A 22,854-nucleotide genomic window follows, 5' to 3' on the forward strand; every position below is an offset into this window, starting at 1 on the left:
CTGATGGTTTCCTGTCTCAGATTCAGATCCTTTATCCATTTTGAGTTTATTTTTGTGTATGGTGTAAGGAAGTGATCTAATTTCATTCTTCTACATGTTGTTGTCCATTTCTCCCAGCACCACCTGCTAAAGAGGCAGTCTTTTTTCCATTGGATACTCTTTCCTGCTTTGTCAAAGATTAATTGGCCATACATTTGCAGGTCCAATTCTGAGTTCTCTATTCGATTCCATTGGTCTATGTGTCTGTTTTTGTGCCAATACCATACTGTCTTAATGATGACAGCTTTGTAGTAGATGCTAAAGTCTGAGATTGTGATTCCTCCCATTTTGGTTTTCTTCTTCAATATTACTTTGGCTATTCAGTGTCTTTTGTGGTTCCATACAAATTTTAAGATAGTTTATTCTAGCTTTGAGAAGAATGCTGGTGCAATATTGAATGTGTAGATTTCTTTGGGTAGTAATGCCATTTTAAGAATATTTATTCTTCAATTCATGAGCATGGAGTGTTTTTCCATTTCTTTATGTATTTTTCCATTTCCTTCATAAGATTTCTATAGTTTTCATGATACAGATCTTTTATAACTTTGCTTAGGTTTATTCCTAGGTATTTTATGATATTTGGTACAATTGTGAATGGGATCAGTTTCTTGATTTCTCTTTCTGTTGCTTCATTATTGGTGTATTAAAATGCTACCAATATCTGTACCCTGCAACTTTGCTGAATTCCTGGATCAGTTTTAGTAGGCTTTTGGTGGCGTCTGTTGGTTTTTCATGTAGGGTATCATGTCATCTGTGAAAAGTTAAAGTTTGACTTCATCTTTGCTACAGAGAGATCACTCTTTACATGAACTCTGATCATGAATTTTAGTAACAATTATATCTTTAAAATGACACCAGTCTCTAGAGTCTGGGAATATGCATCCCTATCAATTTTATGCAATAGATTCAGTTTTTGTCTCATACATATAATTAGAAATATGATATAAATGCCCTTAATAATTACTTACTCTCCTTATAGTTAATTTTATTTGTTGTATTTTTTTGTGTGAAGTTAAAGAAAGCAAAGCTATTACCAGGAAGTATTGACCTGCAAAGTAAAGCTGAATAAAGCATATGCCATTATGATATTTAGAAAATATTTAAAGAAGTATTAGCAGAAAGAAATCCACTGTTTATGGAGGCTGTTTCCTGACATATTCCGTATTTGGTTTCTATATAGCAGGATGAAAAAGCATGTATTTATTAGATGTTATTAATCTAACTCTGAAAAATCTATTTGTGAGTGGGTAAAATTTCATCAGACTCTGGTAGCTTTCTATTTTCTTTAAAGATTACTATAGATTTTGTTTTCCTCTGTTACAACTTTTCCTAGAATTTACATTATAAAATAGGAGGTGGGATAAAATATTAGCTAAGCATCTGGATCCTAGGTTACATCTGTACAATAGCCCAGGAGCAAGATTTCTAATTGTATAAGAACTCTTACACTCACTGTACTAAAAGCTTCCTGTGTGATGCTTGAGGAGAAAAAAATAAGCGATTTACAACTGACCCAAATGTGGCTCACGCATTTATTCTCCCTTTTTCCTCTCTTTCTAATCAAGAAGGTCAACTGCAGTTAGAAGAAAGTCTGTTGCATAGAGTGAGAGAAGGAGATAATCAGGTGATTGCAGATAGCTATTCAGTACCAGGAAACACTTACAGCTCTACTGTAAGTTTCTGCTAGGCCTAGAAGACACATTTTCTTGCCCTATCCACTGTCAAGAAGTGTGTACCATTTCAAAGAAGCATAAAACAAAAGGAGGTAAAAATTAGTTTGGTGGGGTGTATATGAGAGTTGTTTAAAGGGATTAAGCAAAGAAGAAATATAATCAGAACTTTATAGCCTTTCACTAGTAGTTAATTTATTCATTCATTTCACAAATATTTATTGAGAGCACTACCTCAATGCCTAGCACTGTACTGGGCATTTAAAAAATCATGATTCTTTTAAGTTTTTAGCCACAATAGTCAGTGACCATATTTCTCTAGTACCTTCATCTCCAGTTGGCAGCAGAATCTCGTATTCAGAAGGGGAGAAAGATCTTAAAAAAAAGAAGTGCTTGATTTGTCTAAAACTTAAATGTAGCATAACCATATTATCCAACATGTTCATCCCAAGGTATATTACCAAAAGTATTAAAACAAGGGACTCAAACAAATAGTTGTACATGAACATTCATAGGAGCATTACTCTAAATAGGCAAAATCTAGAAAGAAATTCAAATGTCCATCTGGTAATGTGCAAAGGAACTACATTGGTTTATCTATATGGTGAACTGTTAGTCAAAAAAAAGAATGAGGTACAGATAGATGCTTACTACATTATGGGTGAACCTTGAGCACTTTATGCTAAGTGAAAGAAACCAGGTGCAAAAATCCACACATTATATGATTCAATTGATATGAAATATTCCTAATAAGCAAATCCATCAAGACAGAAAACAGATTGATGGTTGATAGGGACTGTGGGAATGGGGAAATAGAGAGCACTTGCTATTATGGGTTTCTTTTGGGGATGATGAAAATGTCTTAGAACGAGATAGAGATGATGGTTGCACAGCACAATGTATGTACTGAATGGCACTTAATTGTACACTTTCAAATGGTTAATGGTTAATTCCATGTTGTATTCCTTTTACCTCATTTATAAAACATGTCTCTAAGAATTCAAACAGCATAGAGCTAACTCCTTCATTTTATATACTATAAGAATACCTGTTAACAGAGAAGGTAGCAACATAAGTGGAAATAAATTATTACAAATTGAGATTGTATTATGCTAAGTGAAAGAAGTCAGCCGGAGAAAGAGAAATATCATATGATTTCACTTATATGTGGAATGTAAGAAACAAAACAGATGAACACAGAGGAAGAGAAGGAAAAATAAGATAAGAACAGAGACAGAGCCAAACCATAAGAGGTTCTTAAATACAGAGAACAAGCTCAGGGTTGCTGGGTCGGGAGGGGGGGTTGCTAAATGGATGATGGGCATTAAGGAGGGCACTTGGGATGAGTAGTGTGTGTCATATGTAAGTGATCAATCACTCAGTTATCCTTCTGAAATCATTATTACACTGTATGATAACTAACTTGGATTTAAATAAAATTAAAAAAAATTGAGATTGTTATGAGAAAAATAAACAAAAGGATAAGATGGATAACCTTCCTGAAAAAAAATATTTGTAATTTATGTGACCTCGAACTCACATTCTGGGCCTCAGTTTCCTTCAGGGATATGTCTTTATATTTGTTTTGCTGTGTCCCTCCTCCTCATGAAGAGGTCAGTAAGGAGACCTTGGGGTCTAGTTGTGAAATTTGAAAGCCCTCATACCCAAGAATAATTCAGGCAGAGAAATATTGGACTAGAATTCCATATACCGAGGACTTGTCAACTCTAGTCTTTCAAGAATCTTAGGCTAGAAAAACAGAAATGGCAAAATTTTATTAATTACTTTCCACCAAAAAGACAGAAATAGTTATTTTGAGTTTATAGTTAGCAGAAGACAGTAGATGAAGTTCGGTGTACCAGTTAAATTTTTGGAAAACAGAACTTCAAATGAAAAGGCAATAAACTGTCATTTTTAGTCTTATCATTTGTTCACTGGTCTCCCTGTAATCTTTTTACAAGGGCTGATTTCAAGCACAGTTAAATCAATAGGTCCTCCAGAGCTCTTCTCAAAAGAAACCCTAATCCAAACAAATCTCACATTTAGTCCTAGTAGCCATAGCATAGTATATGTTAGAAAGATCAGATATAACAGAAGGGCCACATGCTTAGCTTCAGGCATCACGGTAAAGACTGAGAAAACATTAAAATATAGGGGGGAAAGTTGGAAAGCTTTAAGATTAGAAATAAACTGTCAAAGCGTATTTAAGGCTTTACAAACTATAAGATGTTACCTCCACAATCCAACCCTTACGTTTTTGATTCCTCCCATGTTAGTTTCACAGCTCATGATTGGACACTGTGGTCAAATTTCAGATCTGTAGTAACTGAACTTTCAGATGTGTGTTTCCATGTGCAAATATATGTGGCCCTCTAAAAGTACTTTGTGCTTTTATTTTTATAAAACAATTACATACAGAAGATTACGACTTAAGAAATGACCATTGGATGTTAGAGTAGACCATAAGAAACAGGGAGCAACTTAATCTTTTAAAACCATCGATCAAATTCCTATCTTCCTCAGCACTTCATTATGTGAGAAGACATTTCCAAATACTATGGAAAAGTTATGATTTTCCCTGGGGACCAGAGAATTAACATAACAGACAGGTCAAGTAGTTAGTCTGTTAAAGGATCTCTTAAAAAGAATCAGGTTACTGGTAATTCTGTTGGAGTAGGAAACATTCCACATTCCACATTATCATGCATAGGAAGTGTGATTAAAGAATAATTTTAACTGTGCTACCCTTACGTGTGGTGTCATGTGGATTTTATTATACTGTATCAGCTAATCAGGTAATATACAAAATTACCCTTTTCACACATAGTTTTCTTTCTTACCTCCTGTGTGGACTACCTACATTGCCACACCTTGATCTATAGTTGTATAGTGTGGTCATCCTTTAAAAGATGAATGTTTAAATCTGTGATAGCTCCCATACATGCCAATTCAGAATCTTTGTCTATTTCAAGGTAGCACAGTGCTAAGAAACCCTTGGAGAACTTGAATGCTTTGGAACTGTACTGACTTCCAAAGTATGTACTTACAGAAGTTTTTTTCATTATATTTGTGTCATATATTTGCTTCTTGATTATGTTCTAATATATTTATTAGTTCTTTGTCTTTGTATTGGTTTAAGGTTACATGGTTTTTTTCTTGCCTTATGAGACAAGACTCTAAGGCAGTCCTTCAGAAGCCAACTCATTGAGAAGTATGTAAATATGCAAAATGTACATAGTAGAAAGAGCTGAAAAACATCATAATGTTTCTTTAAGACCTGTCGATTGCTCCCTGTTAGTTTTTATTAAATTTGAGGGAATTTAAGACCCAAATTTTCAAAGAAATCCATCTTAGATTACATTTTCCCTTTCTCCAGAAGATATCTATTTGGGCAGACAAAATAAAATAAAAACCAGAGACTAAGAATGGGTAACTTTCTTTTGTTTTAAACATTGTAGAATAGGGGCACCTGGGTGGCTCAGTTGGTTAAGCGTCCATCTGGCTTCATTTTAGGTCATGATCTCACAGTTTGTGGGTTCGAAGCCCTGCGTCAGGCTCCGTGCTGACAGCTAGCTCAGATCCTGGAGCCTGCTTCAGATTCTATGTCTCCCTCTTTTTCTGACCCTCCCCTGCTCAGGCTGCATCTTTTTCTCTCTCTCTCAAAAATAAATAAAAAACATTTAAAAAATTTTAAACAATGTAGAGTATACAATATATATATATATTTATGTTATATATTATATTTATATTATCTATATAATATATTATTTCTATCCTATTATATTTTATTATATATTATATAATATATATTATTAGTGCTAAGATATATATGTGTGTGTATATACACATATCCTAGCACTAATATAGACATATATATCCCAGCACTAATAATCTCCAGTAGCATATAGAATTAGAAGTTAAGAGATGTCAGTTCTAATCCTATTTTTTGCCACTAAATACAGAGTAGAACTTGGGTAAGTCATTGGCTTTTTCACATAACTTCGCTGTAACCTCAGCAGGGTAAATGAAGGAAATCTGTGTGAACTATTTGTACAGTACATTCTGGGTACTTGGTGTGTACTTCAGGTTACCTCTGCCAGAGAAAACTAGGTCTTTTTTGAAATCATTATTGTAATTTTTATTATTGAAGTAGAGTTGATCTAGTTTCTCTTTTTAAGTCCACAATAATATTATTTCTTCACAGGAAAGGACTACTGACTATTGACTGTCAGTTAGGAACAAGTGTTTTCTCCACATACATGTATATCCTGTCTCTCTAGCCATTTTATAAACATGGAAACCAGTATTCATGATTTAGCTTTTTGCCTAGATTGCAGCCCATCTATTCTAAACAATAGAAGCTGAATAAATAGATGCTGATGATTTTCACCGAAAGTCCTGTAGGAGCTTTCACCTTACCCCATTTACCCCCTCGCATGGTATTTCCCTGATGGCACAGAGCCACAGTGCCATTGCAGTCATGCTGCAAATGTGATGATGGCTTTACTTTGAGAGTGTGTAATTCCCCTCATGGGATCATATGTGTATTAATGTGTCACAAGTTGCTTGCTTCCTGTTAGTTTTTCTCAGTAAATAGGACTATAGTGTTCATTGGATGCTGCTTTATTTTTAGCTTTTCAAATCACCTCCTGATGAACGGAAACAGTAAACAAGTATTAAAACATTGAAAGTAATTTGAAAATAGAGCTATCCTGGGGAGTCCGGAATTCCAGACATTACCAGACAGTTGTAAATCAGCAGTCACCTCACAGCGCTGGGGAATAGAAGTCAGGAAAATAAGAATACCTACGTGTGCTCATCCAGAGCCACTTTCTGAAAATTAGTGGTCAGTCGCATCTATAGAAGAGGAGAAAGGGAAGCTGCAGTGGGGAGCCTGTATTTTTCATCGGGTTTACTCATTCTTCTCCAGCCCATGCACACATCCCAGATGAAAAATAGAAGGACTTTTCTGGATTCTTATGCTTGGCTCTAATTAATCACCAAAGAACTGAAGGCATCATCATGGTCATGTTGTCTGTCTAACCTGCCTTCTAAAAACACTAGGTGATTCTACTGGAAAATGGAAATCTAAAGGAAATAGGAAAAGGGGATGTAGTAGTGATAATATCTAACACTTAGTCAGTGCTCTCCGGAAGACTGGCACTACCCTAAGCTTTTCCTTGTGTTTTAACATGTTTGATTCCCAAAAAAACCTCCGTGGTTTTTAGTATTATTTTCTCCTTATACAAATGAAGAAATGGCAGCCTCAGGAGTCAAGAAACTTTGCCTAATTGTCAAAGGTAATGAGTGATAGAGCTGGAATCTGAACCTCTTATAGCTGGGCTTTGGAGATCGTGCTGCTGACTCAGCCCTATCCATATAAAAAATGTCTGGCATTTGGTAAAAGAAGGTGTGGAAAAACAAACAACAGTAATCAATAGTTTGAGGAGAAAGAAAACCTAAGACTCATTAATTTAAAAGATTAATGTGGAGTGTCAAATTTAGAATTCACTGATTTACTTCTTGGAAAAGTCTGTTAAGAATTCTAATGTGTACAAATATCAGTATTATTGTAAAACATGGGTATTTTCTTACTACACATTACGATGTGTCCTAGGATAGTTAATTGCTTAACTTATATAATTATTTTTTTCTGAAAATATTACCTTAAAATGAGCCTATGAAGATCATGTTCTAGTCTTTGCTGGAGTAAAATTAATAAATAATGCATGAGCAATATTTCTGGCAAACCCAAAGAGGTTATTTTTTCTACTTGGGTGTGAAACTCAAGCTAAAATTTAGCACACTTTCTTTTCTCTCAAAGCTGTTTCTTTTTCAGTATTTTCCATGCTGAAAGATTGACTCTACTTTCCATGTACTCATCTGAGAAAAGTTCTTCATCATCTTGGATACCTCTTTCTTTCCCTTGCTCTTTCACTTTCATAGCAATTCTGTATCTTTAATACAATTTGAGGAAGATTCCTCCTTTCTGTCTCAGTGGTCATTGCCTTTGGAGCTGCCATTTTTCTCCTGAATGAATGATGTTGCTTTCTAATTTTCTCACGGCACTTAGTGCTCTGTTCTCTTCCATCCATTTTTCTCACTGCCATCAGAAAAAACTCTCTACCACCGCAATGTCTTCATTTCCCAGCCTAAAGTCCATACTCTGCTGTGGCTTACATTAGTCTCCTTCTGGCTTCTGAACACCTCTCCCGTCTCTGTGCCTGCTGTTCCTATATAACCACTCTTTTATCCAGTCACACCAAATTGTTTGCAATTCCTCCAGCATATCAAATTGTTTCATGTCTTCAAGCCTTTGTGCATACTGTTCCCTGAATTAGCCTTTGTTAAAATTGCCAAATTCTTATGCATTCTTTAAGACAACCAGGTATCAGGGCACCTGAGTGGCTCAGTCAGTTAAGCATCTGACGTTGGCTCAGGTCATGATCTCGCAGTTTGTGGGCTCAAGCCCTGTATTGGGGTCTGTGCTGATAGCTTGGAGCCTGGAGCCTGATTTGGATTCTGTGTCTCCCTCTCTCTCTGCTTTCCCCCCACTCCTGCTTTGTCTCTCTTTTTCTCAAAAATGAGTAAACATTAAACAAATTTTAAAAAATAAGACAGTAGCTTTTTGTAGTGCTTATCACATTGAATATCAGCTGTTTACTTGTGTATCACCTTTGGATTGTGAAGGGCTGAGAGCAAGGAATATGTTTTACCATTTTCACAAAACCCCTGAACACATTCTCTGAGGGCCATTTTACCGACTGACTTTGTTTAAAGATTAATGGTTTTACCTATGAAATATTTTAGGTGTACTTGTAGGCTATTATACTAAGGTAGAGACATCCATATTTAGTCATTCTACATAATAATTTTGTGGCACTTTTCTTTGTTACCCAATATAAAGCTGAATAAATAACTATAAAAGAAAACTCTATTTTTCTCCTCTACTCTCAGTACTTCTGTCACCAGGTATGTGGGGGCTTTTACACACCAAGCAGTTTTGCAAAACCAGCTGGATATGCTACAGTTCAAATCTGTTCTGACACTATCTACGTGGAGATAACATCACACCCTGCAGGTTAAGGACTCAATCCCACAAGACGGCCTCCTGGCTCCCGAGTCAGACACCAGTTGCAAGTCCAGGTTATCACCTGTGTTTCTGGCAGACTTACTACAAATCGGAGATTCTCACAACCTCCTCCTCGGATTCAAACATTTGCTAGAATGACTCACAAAACTCAGGAAGTAGTTGACTTCCTATTGTTGATGTATGACAAAGGGCATCTCAAAGGTTAGAAATGAACAGTCAGATGGAAGAGATGTGCAGGGCACAGTGTGGCATGCCCCCTCCCAGCACCTCCCTGTGTTCATTGGCCCAAACTCAACCTGTCTTTGTTGTTCTAGAGTTTTTATAGAGCTTAACGTGAAGCACCTGGGACCCTAAAGCAAGTGGGCAGGTGCTGGAGTTAACAATTCCAATCCTCTGAACCCTTGGTCTTTCTGGTTACCAGCTCCATTCTGAGGCTTTCTATAGTTTTCATCTTAAGGTATCTCATTAATAGAAACTCAAAGGTGATTAAAAGGGGCTCCCTTTGAATAGTCAAAGACACTCCACTCCTATCACTCTGGCAGTTTTTAAAGTCTCAGGAAATCTGTGCCAGGAACTAAGACCAAATATATATATTTTATTATACCACAACCAACCTACCTATTTCGTAGCTATTCTCATCTTGCCATATTGCCATTTTAAAAAAAAGCAACAATTTGAATCAAGTTGCTGCTTAAATGGCAAGTATCTTGGCTGAATAAGGAGGAGGACTTGGGGCCTGTGATCTGTGCATACCAATGAGGAGTGAGAAGAGCCCATATTACTGAGCAGCCTTGACAAGCCAAACTCCGACACGTGTTGTCCTACCCTCCACCTACGGTTCTGAGGGGTTAAATACGTTGTCCAACATTGCGGAAATAGTAAGCAGTAAAACTCAAATCCGGAACTCTGATAACCATTTATACAAATGAGCCACTGGCCACTTAACCATGTAAGAAGTTCTCTATGAAACCTTGAATTTGATGTTTTATGCGTCTCTTTTTTCTCACTGCCTACATCACTGTGCCTGACCCATAGCAGTGTTCATTGAATGTCCAGAGACTTAAATGGCAAACCCAAATAGTGCAATTTGCAGGAAAACATCCTTTGGCCCAACTCTTCCAAAGAGATCTCTGAACATCATTTCTATTCTCATGTATTTCAAGCTATAGACTTGATTTAGGAACCAACAAAGTTGTAGGATGAGGCACTAATTTAATGAGCTGATTCTGTAGAACCTATCAGGATGGGCTTGTCTTTACATAGTATGTTATAATGTTTCTCTTGTCTGACAACCTGGACTCCAGATCCCAACCTGAATGAATTTGGGTCTGTAAAGATAGTGAGCTTCCAGTGTTTTTATCCACGGCTTTTCTTCCCAGAATCACTGATAACCTCTCCATTTATCAAGACAGCCAGTGCTACAAGAATTGAGCAGCCTTTTTCTTCTCCTTCCATTATGCCCAATAGACCAGTTACATTTTTCTAATTCTCTGTTGAGTTTGTCAAGTTTAACATAAACCCAAGGTTGACTTCCTTTCTGACCTAAACCTTTCTTTATTTTGTTTATTTTTTAAGGTACAAGAATCCCTAGAGAACATTTTGCAAACCACACTTGTTGTATATAATGCAAAGCTTGTTTTCTAGCAGATGAACAATATACAAATGGTTTCACAGAACCAAGCTTTGTTTAGCTGCGTGATAAGAGAGAGTTCTGTGGAATACACCATAATACCATCACCTTAATCGAGGGGGTTTTGGCTGGTCCCTCTTCCTCTTCTCTCCCTCCCTCCCTCCCTCTCTCTCTCTCTCTCTCTCTCTCTCTCTCTCCCTCCCTCCCTCTCTCTCTCTCTCTCTCTCTCTCTCTCTCTCTGTCTCTCTCTCTCTCTGTCTCTCTCTTTCTCTGTTTCTCTCTATTTCTATTTCTCTTTCTCTTTTAGTGAAGTAAACACATTGCCTGGCAGCACTTTTTTCCCCCCACACCAAACCACCTTATTTATTCTGCTTCATTCCAGAAACTCCACTTACTGTATGAAAGTATCCATCTCGCTGACAGTGGGTGAAAATGACACTGGACTCTGCTACAATTCCAAGATGAAATACTTTGATAAAGCTGAACTTAGCAAAAGCAAGGAAATTTCATGCCGTGACATAGAAGACTTTTTACTGCCAACCAGAGAACCTGAAATCCTATGGTATAAGGTATGTGCTGTGAATGATTTTGTTACTTATAAATAGATTGATATGTATCTTATTCTTGGACAAGTTGGATAAAAAAATTAAATGGATATGATGAAGTTCAGCTCTGCTCTCCTAAAATAGTACAGCAAGTTGTGTTGGTCATTATAAGTTTTCAAACAAATAGCTTTGACAAATGCTTGTCAGTATTTATATTGGTAATCCATTGCAATGAGCTGTTAATGATCACATCTAGCTTATGCAGTTCTTTCAAGGCGATTATAATCTGTGTTGATAACTTCAGGAACTAAAACACATTAAGTGTTCATTTCAGAGCTCTTCACAGAAACTGTCCTAATGTCCCCAAACAAGCAAAGGATTGATTTACTTTTATGAGAAAATGATACACTAGCTTTATTGAATTATTCTGTTTAATGGAAGCACCTTTGTGCATATTCAGTTCCTTTTCATATAAAAACACATATGTTTTCTAAAATCTGATGAAACTTCAAAGCATTATAAAAATAGCACTAGATTAACTTCAAAAACCAAAAGAAACTTTAGACTTAAAGAGAATAACCCAACCCCTGTCCTTTCTATCACATAATTGGCTTTCTCTCAGTTTGAAGACTTGAATGTACTCTTCAACTTATTTCTACCATACAAGAAATTTTTGTTATTAAGTATATTCAGGAAAATAACAATATAGGTGCTATGACCATTTGTCTGGGATATTATATCTATGATTTAAAGAGTACTTGTATAAATTTTACTTTGTATAATTCCCTAGAAGTAAGAATTTAGGAAGTATGACCTCTTAGTAACTAGACCCACCAATATCTATATGTCATTCATTCAGAACTTATGAGAAATTATCAAGAAATACATCTTTAATAATTTGTAAAGGATTTGCCATAATTAGCCATGCCCTTCTCTGAGTAAGACTTAATTTTCATTCTTGATAGCAAGTAAGGGAGGATTCAGAACATTTGAACTGTTGAAATATTTTTGTACCCTTTCCCTTTTTAAAAAAAAAAATTGTGTGAGTATTTCTCACCCTGATTCTTGGTTGTTTGCCTGTTGTCCACAAGCAGATCCTTAGCAAGCCCTAATGATTACTTCGAAGGGGAGACGTATTAAGGGAATTTGACTCAAGGTCTCTAAGAACAAATGTTTGCCCAGGAGTCATATGTGTATATTCACCTCTGCACATGTACACGGACACACACAAACACACACACACACACACACACACACACACACACAGTCAATATTTAAAATGGCTGGCCTCACAATGGTTCTTTAGTCATGTTCCACCACCACCCTAATCACTGTGACCTTAAGCAGTAAACTGTGTCACTAGTGGAGTTATGGGAGACAATGCAGTATATATGGAATTTCAAAATCTTGCACTAATCCAGATTATTTCCCCATACTCAAGGCAATATATATTCCAATTATGACAGTGTGTACAACTAATACAAGGATACAAGATGTATATTTTGGTCTGAAATAACTGGACACTTCTCTCCCATTTATACAAAGGCATTGATCCACATGATCAAAATTATAGTCTTTAAAAGGTGTATTTGGCAATAAATTTTTTCATAAATAATGCTACCTGTGAACAGTGTCAAAGGGCTTAAAGCTACTTTTATCCTCATTGCCTTGATTTCGAATCTGGCTAGTGGAAATGGACTTTTGGCAAAAAGAGAAAGCTCCTGAACCAACATCATTATAATCCAAAACTTAATTTAGAGGCCATAGTTTGGTAGACGCGCGAACAATGAAAATAGACATTTGTTGTATTGTAATAAAGACCTTGTATATAAATATTGGCCATTTATTTTACAGTTTATAGAATATACATGTTATGAAGAGACTGACTTATTTCTAAATGTAGTATTAAAAGATTTAAAATATTGAAGTGTGAGCATTTTTTCTTTTTTACTAAAATATTATGTTTTCTATTTTATGTTATTAGTACCAAGATGGTTAGTTTCACAGTCAGCATTTAAGGACTAGTTACTTTTAAAAATGATGTTGGGAATTATCTTAATGAGTGTCTCTTTTCTTGTATCTTCTAATCAATACATATCTGATTCAGAGACACTAATCTTTGAAGTTAATACAGTGACCCTTGCTAAGAAAAAATAGCATGTTTTTAAAAATTTTTATGTTTATTTTGAGAGAGAAAAAAAGGGAGAGACAGAGACAGAGTGTGAGTTAGGGGAGGGGCAGAGAGAGAGGGAGACACGGAATCTGAAGCAGGCTCCCGGCTCTGAGCTGTCAGCACACAGCCGGACATGAAGTCAGACACTTAACCGACTGAGCCACTGAGGTGCCCCTAAACTAGCCTGGTTTCAAATTGAGGAACCTGATTTCCCAGAGGTATGGAGAAAGTATGAAAAATTTTAACATTAATTCCAAACCTTTTAGCCCTTTAAAATATAACATCAGAAGCTTTTAGTTTATTTAGAATACTTTTCTCTATTTTCCAGTTATTATAGTTACCAAAGAAATTTTGTGATTTCCATGCAGGAATGCAGAACAAAAACGTGGAGGCCAAGTGTTGTCTTCAAAAGAGATACACTGCTTATAAGAGAAGTCAGAGACGATGACATTGGAAATTACACCTGTGAATTAAAATATGGAGGCTTTGTTGTCAGAAGAACTACTGAATTAACTGTTACAGGTAATAATAGTCTTTACTATTTCATTTGCAAGTAATGAAGTTGAGTTTTTATGCTACCTATTGATTTTTTTAAATCTTTGCAATGAAAGAACTACTTCACCAAATGCTAAGTGGACTGTATAGGTGAAATTTATTCCTCCTAGCTTTAAAATCATCTTGTGCTGAAATGCATTTTGAAAGGTTAAACACAATATGCTTAGGGAATTACAGAAATGTTAGCTTTTGAAAGTACTTGAAATAATGAGTTTACGATTTCAGAAAACTATGCTTATATTTTGTAATGGTATCATTTTTTGAAACATTTTCCAAAGCACTGAAATAGAATATATGAAATCTATTTCTCCTGTCTTGCTCCAATTTAGAAAAATTACTATTTTATTCACTTATCACTCCATAAATCTGACATATATGTTCTAATGAACTTGAAAATAAAATAATTTCAGGTGCAATAATTGAATAATTATATGAGATGTGGTGATTGGTATCATTCCTCCATCTGGTTGCTAAGATAGAAGGGTATGAGCACAAGATTTAGAACTCTATAATCATTAGTCTCCAGCTCACTGGGTCTCATGTCCTTATTAGAATCACCACAACCTTCACAATACGAGTTTCTTCATGTACCAAATGGCAATTATAAAACTTGCCTTGTCTATTTCACAGGACTTTTGCAAGGATTTAATGGTGTAAGGTGTATGAAATCAGTTTGCATAATATAGAATTCTATCCAAATGTGCATTTTGGTCATTTTATGTTATGTAATATTTTATTCTCATGCCATTTTTACTTGATAGTTTACTTCTCTAAAAGTGGTTCCAAGAGGAAAAAACGGAGGAAAATGAGCAATGTTAGGAGTTTAAGAAATTGTTCTCATCTTATTGAGAAAGGTTCTTCTTGGTAACTTTTTGTATAATCATATATATAGAACATGTAGAAATAAGTTTACAAAGGCTATCATATACTTTTAAGAGATTTTCATGTATTCATTGATTCGCTTAATATAGTTTTCCTGTATATGAAGAGTGCTTGTCTTATAATCATTGTCTTTTCTTTCATATCTTGCAATTATGATATATTTTGACTTAAAAACTAAAATTCAATTTATGAAATTCATTTAGTGAATATTAATTATTGTTATCTAAAGAAAATTTTATTTAAATAAATAAGGCACTCTTTGGTAATGCCTTTGGTAAATATTAGACTTAGTAAATAACTGTCACTTGCAATATATGATATATTTAAATAGTAAACACTCATTCTGTCTTGTATTATATATCAATGGTATACATGCATATAATCTATAACTAGTTTGGTTTTCAGTTTGCTGCGTTTAAAAGGTCTCTGTATAGAAAATGACAGCACTTTATCACTTTACCTCCCCCTGTTTAATGGAACAGTGAAAAAATATAACTGTTTATTTTTGGGTTTTCTTTGCAATAGATATTGAGGTTTTTATTTTTATTTTTTTTGCTTTCAATCTATAGTGAAGTAGATTTTCCAAAAGTAGGTATAAAGAAAAGGAATTTAAAAATATAATGAAAAAACATTTATGAAGAATATAGAACATACTTTTAGCCTTTATTTTTGGAGTATAGAACTGATCCTTGGTTAAAAACATCTCTTCCCTTTCTAGAAACATTAAAATATTGAACCACTATCTAGAAAGAGGTGACTTAAAAAATCTCACAGAGACTGGAAACTGGGTCCCAAAAGGTGCAATGACTTAAATGAAGCTATTTTGTATAGACAGTAATAGAATTGTTTTCTCCTAAATGCTACTCAGGGCTATATTTTCCTAACTCTATCTCTCCAAAAATATCTTGTCTTCACTTGAAAAGAATGAGTAATTATTCTGTATTATCCAAGAGGAAGTAGATGAAAGGTTTAATGAAAGTTTTCATTCAATTCATAATCCTGAATATCTCTAATTTAAGTGAACTTACCTGTGACATTGATTTGGGCAAAAAAATATATAAAGCCAAGTTTGCCTATATATGAAATTTCCGGTGAATGGGAGAGCTGCATGACCTATAATTAAAATAGTATGTATTAAAATGAATATTTTGTTAAAACAAAAGTCTATTGACAAGATAAATATTTTTTAGAACCTTGATTTAGTGTGACACTGTAGTATATTTACTTTGCCTGTAATCGAATTAAAGAGCAATTCTTAGAACCCAAATTATCTGTGTCACTAATGCAGCAAGCAAGGGTGGGCCATTCTCTGGATGATAATTAACTAGTGTTTTGTATCTGGATTTTCTGCAAATCATGATTATATTGTACTTAATGTAAATATTATGCACAGCATGATATCATTTAATTTGAGTGCATCTGCATTAGCTGATGATAAGCAAATATTTTGAACTGTTTTAGAACATGTTTCTTTCAAATAAGAAAGAAAGAATCCAACATGTGAAGAGGAAAGGAAATTTCTAGTTTCATAAAGTGGCTAAATGTGCAGGTAATATTGTGCGCTTTTATAGGGGAGCCTTCTCTTATTAGTAGTGTATGTATCTACTTCAGAGAAGTAGTGGTTCAGGGAACAGATCACAAGGATAAAATAATAAACGTGCTCATCACTTTTGGTATACTTTCAACATTTTTTTTAACTTAAGGTGTTTTTAACATTAGTCTGTAGCCTCCACCCTCCTTTCTAAGCCTCAGCCACACTGAAGTTTTTACTGTTCTCCAAATATCCTCCCTCTGAGCCCCCTATACCTGGTGTGCTTCCTCTGGCATGCTTTTTCTTGCACATTGTCACAGTGCTGATTCTTACGCTTTCTTCCAGGCACAACCCAAAAGTTCCTTTTGTTTGGAGGCCTGTAGTTCTTCATGCCTTCATAGCACTTTTCAAATCCCCAGTACAGCGCTTACACATTGCATGGTAACTGTTGATACTCCTGTTCTTCCACAAGAACGTGAGCTCTTTACAAAGGGATGTCTTCTTTTTTTATAAGCGTTTTGTTTGAGACCAGTTTTACATTTACAACCACATTAAAAAGACACTAGAGGGAGATCCCATGTATCCTACATCCAGTTGATGCAGGATTAAGAAGTGGGGTGTTGGGGATTAAGGAGGGTCTTTGTCATGATGAACACAGGGTGATGTATGGAACTGTTGAATTACTACATTGTACATCTGAAATTAATATAACGCTATATGTTAGATAATGAGAATTAAAAACTTATTTGTAAAAATTCATCTATACTATTTCATTGATATTGATACTTTTATGCGATAATATTCTGTTACATGAATATCTCACAGTTTATTGACAGACAGGGTTGTTTTCTAATTTTTTTAATGTAAGTGATATTGCCATTAACTGTCTCATAAGCACACACAGACACCCACGTGCACACACACATGGTTCATTTTGCCTAATAGTAGGCATTTATGCAGAATTTTTACCTAGGAGTGGATTTGCTTATTCTGAGTGTGTATTTGTGTGTGTGTGTGTGTGGTAATGATCTGTTTTAACTTTTTTCCTTTTTTTTAATAGTTTATTGTCAAATTGGTTTCCATATAACACCCAGTGCTTCTCCCCACAAGTGCCCCCCGCCATGACCATCACCTCTTCCCTCCTTCCCCCTCCCCCTTCAGTCCATGGTTCATTTTCAGTATTCAGTAGGTTCCCTTGATCTGTGAGTGTGTATATTTTTAAATGTACTAGATATCGTTTGGATTGCTTTGGGTAATGGGCCAACCCAACTAAATGAAATGAGAGGAGGAGAGGAGTAGTGCTCCAAAGAAAAGTTGAGGTACCCAAAGAAGGTCAAAAATATTCAAGGGATATAAACAGGAGATGTCCACTACTTCTAAAGAGTATGATTTCTTAAAAATTATAAAATGTGGTTTGATATTCATAAAAATCTATCATGGGTATTATAACAATTTTCTGTACTTCCATATTGCTAAACAAAAATGTGAAACTATTCAAGTTTGTTTTCACATAAATTGCCATATCTCAGGATTCCTTACACTAACCTCTAACTCATTCTCAAACCGTAGCTTTAACACTAATCCTCTGCCCAATTATTTATGGGTGTGTTATGTCCAGAGTTAGTCATAAAAGACCTAGTAATTCCAAAATAAATTAGACCAGCTTGGTTCTTTGTACAGTATGCTCTATTTAGATTGAAAAAAATACAGATTTAAGTTATGGTACATTGTTTTGGATTTGTTACATCTAAGGAAAAAAATTAGACACTATATAGATTTCTTCCTAGAAGTGTTTATTAAATTATATGATACTCCCTTTCATCTGATTAATACTTATTTTTTCTTCTGGCCAAAACATTCTTCTGGAGTTCTGGAGTTTTTAGAAGAAAGATTAAGAACCAAATAATACCATATTTACATCAAAAATTTTGAAATGAGTCTGATCAGTATAAATGCCATTTAACTTCCAAGGCTAGATCATAGAGTGAAGTAATGGTAAAAAAAAAAAAAAGTGGACTGTGAAAATGTTACATCAGGGAAAAAAATTCCCAACAAAATGCAGGGGTCTGGAAGAACAGAGGAAAAGTGAAGGAAGGAAAACTGACTTAGGGGGGGAAAAAGGATGTGATGGTTTTAGTAGCATTTTTATACTTGGTTTAACATTTTTAAAGAGTTAATGTAGCAGTATATTTAAACTACTTCCCAATCAACCAGAGATTGAAGATAGGCTCTCAAAAACTACATCTTCCTCTTCTTTTTATGGATGAGGAAGCTGAGGCAAAGAAAGGTTAAGTGGCTTTATCACAAAGCATCATGGTGACAAATTTAGGAATAAAATTTAATTTCCTGAACTTCAGTTTATGATTTACTCTACTGGATAATTAATAGCAAAGGATAGTATTTTTCCTATTAGCTCTGCTGATCGCTATGAAAGGTTTATCATTTAAGTTTAACTGAAACACATTTTACTATGAGTCCTTTAATTCTTCTGCCACTGATGTAATTAAATGGTGCCTTTGTGGTATAGCCCAGGGGCATTCAGTGATTCCTTTTATTTATTTATTTTTCCTTAAAAAATAGTTCCTTTTATCTTCCCTTTTAAAAAACTATTTTTGTTGACATATTTCATAGACTCAGGATGCTCTACTAACTGTAACCTAACAAGAATTGATGAAATTGATAGCACAAATTGATAAATTCCATACTTTACTTTATATGTTTAGTAATGTGGTAGAACTAATGCCCACAACCACCATCACATATATGATTTTTAATAAAAGGAATCATATTAAAGATAGGTTTAGCTGTTTTTATGAGTAAACATCTGTCATATTTTACAACTCAGAAATCATTTAGATTAATTCAGAGTTTTGAATTCAAAGAGATTAAAGCTGGTCAATATAGTGAAACTGAGTTTAATCATTTTGGCTGTCCAATCCTGATTTAGAATTCAGTCCCTAGAGCAAAAGACTTCTCTTATGAGTATTTTCTAATGATAGCTATGCTGACACTAATTACCTTAATTTATTGTTTGATCTCTCCATATATTGAGTGAATTGCCAAAATGTATTAATCAAGCAAATATTTAATGTCAAGGCATAACTTTGAATAAAAAGCATGCTTTTTTTACTCTTAAGCAGAAAATGTTGTAGAATATGTTAGAATATATCAATAGCCAAATTGGGATGTGCCATTTCTAGCCATGGAGAAAACAGGGCATTATTCCTTTGGAGAATTTCCATCAATATAAGCAATAATAAGCATTAGAAATAACAATAGTTAATGCTGTTTACTATATGCCGGGATCTGTTCTAAGTTCTTATTTATAATTACTAATTGAATCCCCATAACCTTAATTTACTCATCCTTTAAAACTTTTCAGGTGCTTTCTATCCAGATTTTATAAATTACACTTGAATGTCATTCATTTTTTTTTCATTGCCCAGTGACTGGCGTCCAGCCAGAACCTCAACTGAGCCTGGATCAAGATAGCATTTAAAGAAACAGAAACAAAAACAAAGAACAAAGCCATATGATACACATAAGAATGTCGAGTATTAAAATTCACAGATACAGGTTATTAATTAGCTATGCCTAAAAGGATGAGTGGTATTTTGGAAACCTAAAAGAATGATGCCATTTTTGGTTCTGTGTGAGTGTCCCTATTAAGAAAGAGGGCTTGGTCAGCAGTACTTCCTACCCCAGATCTATATGTTTTGATTTGATTGAATGTTATGGCCTACTTTTTGGTGTTTTATTGTTTCCCGACATAGTTTATCAGCAAGAGCTAGCCTTAAATTTCTTCCTGCTTTTGACAGCATTGGATTTGAAGTGTACTAGAATGTTTTCATTATGATGACCTTCTAGTGCAATCCTTTGGACTGCTTGCCTCTGGAAAATGGTACAGTGTTCATGTCCCCGGCCATCCCTCTGGCCTGGTTCCAGTATGAGAGCTATACAGCTTCTAACCTTGAAGACCACTAACCAAACTCATACCTACCTCATTGGTAGAGAAACAACTACTTTTTCTCTGACTGCTAACCATATGGCAGTCACCTTGCAAAGTGATTTATACACATTATTATCTACATTTTAGCAAGGATGCAATTCAAAGTGCATCATGGACATGAATTTATAATGTTAAATACAGATCAATATCATCATTTCTAATGAAGTTCCATTCTTTAATTTACACTCTCCTGTTTCTGATTTTTTTATGCTTATTTCAACAAACTCATTTGTGAGGCTGGAAGAGCTGACCAATAAAGATTCTGTCATAGAATAGTTAGTTAAGTTAATTACAGAAACAAACATCTGGAAGTGTGCTATCCAATACAGTAGACATTAGCCACATGTACCTCTTGAAATGTGACTAGACTGTATGTAAATATGTTGTAAGGATAAAATATACACCGGATTTCAAAGACTTGGTATGAGAAAATAATGCACATATATCATTTGTAATTTTCTATTGATTACATATTGAAGTTATAATATTTGGTAAATACAAAACATTACTAAAATAAATGTACCTATTTTTACTTTTTTAAATGTGGCAACTACAAAACTGTTAATTTTATATGTGATTCGCCTTATGTTTTTATTGGAAAACACTGTTCTAGAACAGTCGTAAAAAGTGTAAAGGAAAGGCACAGGACCCAGAACCTTGGGTGTAGTTCAATTGGTAGCTGTGCCACACTTGAGCTAAAATACCTTGACCAAATCACCTGACTTCTTTAAGTGTTGCTTTAATGTTGAGACCATGAATACACACTCACAGTGCTATGGTAAGGAGTAAATTAGCCGAAGCACATGAAAGCAAGCTATAAAGAAGTGTGCTAATGAAAGTGTCCACCATCATGCTTTGGTCTGATCTGTGAATCTCTTCCTTGGCTTTTTTTTTTTTTTTTATTTGATGAAAGTTTTTATTTTTTTTTTCCTGTTATAGTTCAGCCTGGTTTATTGTTTTTTTTTTTAATTTTCTTAAATAGTTTATTGTCAAATTGGTTTACATATAACACCCAGTGCTCTTCCCCACAAGTGCCCTCCTCCATCACTACCACCTCTTTTCCCTCTCCCCCTCCCCCTTCAACCCTGGGTTCGTTTTCTGTATTCAATAGTCTCTCTGGTTTTGCATCCCTCTGTCTCCCCAACTTGTTCCTTGGCTTGTTTTAATTAATGGAATGTTGATATTTATAATCTTAACCCAATATTTCGATTGACATTATGATCAATACAAATCATTGAGTAACATTCATTGATCACTAAGTAATGATTCATATGTGTGGAGAAATCTCAAAAAAAAAACCAAATTTGTATGATTGTCTATTAACAAGCGAAGTCCAGTGTTTGGAAGGAGGTAAATAATGAACATATGCATGGCTTGCATTTCTGCTTTTGATCTGATTGTATATACGTGTATATATAACCTTAATTTCTGAACATCACTTCTGTTGTTACAAAACCTGGTTCCTTCTTTGTGGGTCACATTAAAAGTCCCATTCAAGTATGATTCCTTTTATATGCAGTACTGAGAATAAGCAAATTCATAAAGACAGAAAGTTAAAGGGGTAGGGGATGAAGAATGGAGAGTTGTTGCTTAATGGCTATAGAGTTTCAGCTTGGGATAATGAAAAGGTTACGGAGGTGGATAGTGGTGATGTTTGTACAACATTGTGAAGGTACTAAATGCCACCAAATTGTACACTTAAAATGGTTAATATGATAAACCTTATGTCATGTATAGTTTACCACAAAATGCCCACTTTAAAAGAAATGGTCATTCTTAACAGTTCGGAGTACATTTAAAAATTATCATGTTAAACAAAATTTTAAGAGCATTCTTTTCCAACTTCATGTTGGCTCTCTAGCTCAACAGGCATTGATTTTGCATAAAACTTACGAAACTCAAGCCATTATTTTGGAACTTTATATTAACTGATTTTAGTTTTGACATCACCAAAATTGGAAACTCAACATTGCACCTATTTCAGTACAGAAGCTCTGGTATGGATGGTGTAGCAGGATGAGCCAGGACACCCCTAACACCCAGTGTTCTCCATTGTCCCCAGTTCATTAAATCATATTGCAATGAACTTTAGGATGATGCATTCCTGATACAGATAGATGACTACATATTTAAAAGTAAAACTCTTAAGCATCAAATATAACATAATAGGATCTAGGATCTTGAAGAGGGATTCCAACATATTTTATGACAGTTAAGTTTCTGAGCACTATGGATAAAGATGGCTGTAACCTCAGTGCTAAATTGCAATTAGTACCTTCGTCCCTGTAACCTCTTTAAAATATGAAGACTCAACTTATGTGTAATGTCAACACTAGAACCTAGGTGAAACTGGGTGAGATAAATTTCCTAGTGGTTCAGCAGCTGAATTAGATGTTTCAGTGTGATAATACCTACATGTATATGTGTGTATATATCTATATAAATAAATATATCTATATATATAGATTTTTTCTTTTAGAGAATTACCAAACCCATTTTATATACAGCTTTTATATTCCCAACTTTATCGTTGCTTATGAAGTGACAAATTTATTGGTATAAGTAAAATGCAAGTTGATTTAAGCGGTAGATTCCTACAATACTTAATAATATCATATCATTCCATTATTAGTTTAAATAAATTCTTATTATCTTATTTTTCAAAATGAACAATAGTGCATAGTATCTACAATTGAATTATTGCAAAATAAGTATGATCATGCTGCT

At 34.6% G+C, this 22,854-nt stretch overlaps 1 protein-coding gene across 1 annotated transcript in view; it reads left to right on the top strand.

Moving 5' to 3' along the window:
- IL1RAPL1 (interleukin 1 receptor accessory protein like 1) overlaps nucleotides 1-22,854 on the top strand; it is a 641,707-nt gene that overhangs the window by 91,260 nt on the left and 527,593 nt on the right. Inside the window, exons 3-4 of the mRNA XM_029929632.1 lie at nucleotides 10,815-11,001; nucleotides 13,519-13,672. Of these exons, the coding sequence (XP_029785492.1) occupies nucleotides 10,815-11,001; nucleotides 13,519-13,672 (341 nt within the window). The remainder of the gene's footprint in view (nucleotides 1-10,814; nucleotides 11,002-13,518; nucleotides 13,673-22,854) is intronic.

Source organism: Suricata suricatta, chromosome X (genome assembly GCF_006229205.1).
Source record: "Suricata suricatta isolate VVHF042 chromosome X, meerkat_22Aug2017_6uvM2_HiC, whole genome shotgun sequence".
Lineage (NCBI taxonomy): Eukaryota > Metazoa > Chordata > Mammalia > Carnivora > Herpestidae > Suricata > Suricata suricatta.